Raw genomic sequence first — 3487 nt, 5'->3', positions numbered from 1 at the left:
AAACTTACAGATTTCTACTTGTTCTTGAAAATGCTTAATTAAACAAAACCAAAAATAAAAAAAAAATTGAATTAATTTTTTGACATGTTTATTGTTGTGTGTTCCCACAATGGTAATTTCTGGTTATTTTGCTTCAATTACATTAATTAATTGTAAAAATAATTCTTGCAGTAGGTCATAGAGATTTAAATGCTTGCCATAGACCGTCTTCTTGGTAGTCTCTTGAGTCCAAGAAAGATGGCTCTGCAATATTATGCTGCATAACCTGCACTGATGATTTGTTTATAGTGATCAAATGCTCGTGCCTCACATTAGCTCACATCCTCCATCAAATCAACATGACCTGCACTGGGCCCACGGTGTGCCACAGGTCAGATGTCAAAGTGGTTGCAGAGTGACATGAGATGAAGTGTTTTATTCAAGAACGCAATGCACTGCCTGGTCACGGAGTCAAAACCAAAGTCTCGCAGTCATAGACAGTGTATGGAACTCTGAAAGGGTGCTTGTTATCTGTCTGTCTGTCTGTCTATCTGTCTGTCTGTCTGTCTGTATGTATGTATGTATGTGTCTATATAGTTCTAGGCTAGTGTCAAATGTAGGGACCTGCATATTCTTACCTAAGATAATAATGTTCTGTTAGGCACAGAGATGCTTAAATTCTTAAGCATTGGTTATTTATGCTTGATATAGTTAAATAAAGGTATTTTCTAATCAGTTGAAATTATGACCATAATGGCATAAAGCCCTCTCCACAAAAACTCAGAGTCTTTAATGAAAATTCTTGTCAAGAAAGTCGTGGGAGAGAACTCTGAAGTTGGAATTGATTAAAAATTAAATGAAAACCCTGAATGGTCAGTGAATCCAATTTTTTGAAGGTACACTGCCAAATTTTTAGTATTTGATAAAATAATTGAAAAACTTGCCATCACACCTGGAAAAAAATTATATGTAAAAAAGAAAAATCTACAATAATTTTGTAATTTGTCTTTATTTTCTTCCTCTGAATAACAATGGCTAAATGTAACAACAAAGAAATTTTTTTAGAAAACATTTTCTTTGAATTACTGTTTTATTTCCATCATTTTTAATTGTTAAATTTCCTCATTTTGTTTTCCAGATTTGGAATTCCTATGGAGTTCCGATGTATTCCAGTTCCGCCTACGACTATCCGATAACTTCTTTGGCCTGGAATCCTAGTGGAGAACTGTTTGTTGTTGGCTCCTTCAGCAGTCTTCGACTCTGTGATCGCAGCGGGGTAAAGTCTTTTATTACTTGCTTCAAATACAGAATTAACGATGCCATTAACACTTCAATTGCAGTGAATTAATTACTCTTACTTGTTGTAAATAGCTGCAAACAGTTCTTTTACTAAAAATCCCACGAGAAAACTCCCCACCCCTTAATATCAAATATTACAGTTTTATTTAAAATATTACAAATTTCATTGCAGGCATGGCTGTGTGGTTAAGAAGTTTGCTTTCAAAGCATACATGTTGGGTTCAGTCCCATTGCGTGGCTCCTTGGGCAAATGTTGTCTTCTGTAACCTCAAGCTGACCAATGCCCTTGTGAATGAAAAGTCTGTGTGTGTGTGTGTGTGTGTGTGTGTGTGTAGAACCCCATATGTGTTTGTGTGTGTCTTTGTGTTTCTCCCATCACATTTTCATCATCATCATCATCATTATCATCATCATTGTCACCATCATCATCATGATTATGATCATGATCATCATCATCGTCATCATCATCGTTTAATGTCCGTTGTCCATACTGGCATGGGTTGGACAGTTTGACCAGAATGTAGATTTGATGTAAGGCTAACAGTTGTTTCATCTTCTTTTAGCTTTAGTGCATTTATATATAAATTGCTGCAGGTAAACAAACAGGACCGACTTGGCACTGCAGCTTTTGACTGAAATTCCTTACTTGCCATTGCAGGCTTCACAGATCCATTCCATTTTACAGGTGAGATTTATCATGAAAGATAAATAAATAACAACAATGAAGAGATGGGTCAGTGAGGCTGCTTCATCATGGTTGCTTCATTTACTAGAAATAGCTGCCAAGTACCTCATATCAAACTCATCTGTCTTAAGGAGAATGACATAGTGGACAATATAGTTCCAGATCGTCACTGCCAGCAGTGCATTGGTCTCTTATGGGTTTGTCTTGCATTTCTTTTGTGGCCAGGGAGCTGCTGTCCTCCTTATAACACCAGTGCACATAGTGGCACTCTGGCACACCACTGAGTGCACTCGTTCATGCTACCAGATCCACCTTGTGTGACACCTGTTGAGATGGCAAGGGCTTTGACCATCACAGTTTATTTAATGCTGGTCAGCCCAGGGGTGCTTTTTATTTCTGTTGGTGAGCATGGCTGTGGTGCCCAAAACAAATACATCTTTTCTCACTCCACTTTTTTTTTTCAACTCACATCCTCCTTTAATGATGGACATTGAATGAGAATAATGATAATGACCGGATGCTCACAGCTGTTGCATCTACGATCATACATCTACTCGATCAGGGCTGACCTTGGGATAAACAATAAAAGCAAGATGTAGTGTCTTGTTATTTTGAGTGTATTTGGCCAGCCATTGCTTCCTTTTAAAAGCCTCACAATATTAGCTTTGGTTGTTTAATTGGAGTGTATTAGTAGAGACTGTTACAGGATAGAGATTTGAGTTAAGTAGAGTAATTTTTAAGATATTTCTCTTTAATTCTCTCCAGAAGAAGGGTTCTCAATGATATACAGAATTGGAACATGGCCGAATAGAATTGTTGGCACTCTGTTGAATTAAATCTATTTGTGTCTTGACTGAAATCTGATTACAATTCCAGTGAAATCTTCTGTTTAATATGATTGATGTTAGAACTGTAGGAGATGATGGCCACGTTGTAATGAGAGCCGAGAATAATACTTAGTTCTTTCAATCAATACAAGTATTTAAAAGTTGAAGAGGTTATCGCAAGAGAAAGAGAGAGAGAGAGAGAGAGATTCTGCATTAAGGACAAAGCTCGAATGATGTTCACATAAGAGGTTGTGGGAAAGAGGCATGATTATTTGTAGAGTGTTTGGCCAGTTGCCATACATCAGGCTGTCGCCGTGTGTCATGTGGCTGTTGTTGCTTTCACTCAAGTGTGCCTCTGACATTGCTTATTTCTCAGAACAGAAAATGTTGACCTTTGTGTCCATTGTTTTCATTATTAGGATCTTGGATGGTGGATGGATAAGCTTACAGACTTACACGCAGTTAACAAATGTTATTATAGTTACGATGTAGATGCATGCATGGCAGTATGATGAAGGTGTTTGTGTCTCAATCACATGGTTTTGGTTTCAGTCCCACTGCACGGCAACTCAGGCAGTTGTCCCCTACTATAGCCCTAGGAGTGGTTGTGTGGTAAGTAGCTTGCTTACCAACCACATGGTTCCGGGTTCAGTCCTACTGCGTGGCACCTTGGACAAGTGTCTTCTATTATAGCCTC

The 3487-nt window shown here is 38.0% G+C and overlaps 1 protein-coding gene across 1 annotated transcript in view; it reads left to right on the top strand.

Annotated features, from left to right (window-relative positions):
• LOC106881077 (intraflagellar transport protein 80 homolog) overlaps positions 1-3487 on the top strand; it is a 295274-nt gene that overhangs the window by 31330 nt on the left and 260457 nt on the right. The window contains exon 6 of the mRNA XM_052974707.1: positions 1118-1255. Within this exon, the coding sequence (XP_052830667.1) occupies positions 1118-1255 (138 nt within the window). The remainder of the gene's footprint in view (positions 1-1117; positions 1256-3487) is intronic.

The sequence above is a fragment of the Octopus bimaculoides genome, chromosome 19, assembly GCF_001194135.2.
Source record: "Octopus bimaculoides isolate UCB-OBI-ISO-001 chromosome 19, ASM119413v2, whole genome shotgun sequence".
Taxonomy (NCBI): Eukaryota; Metazoa; Mollusca; class Cephalopoda; order Octopoda; family Octopodidae; genus Octopus; species Octopus bimaculoides.
This window is presented reverse-complemented; position numbering and strand designations above follow the sequence as displayed.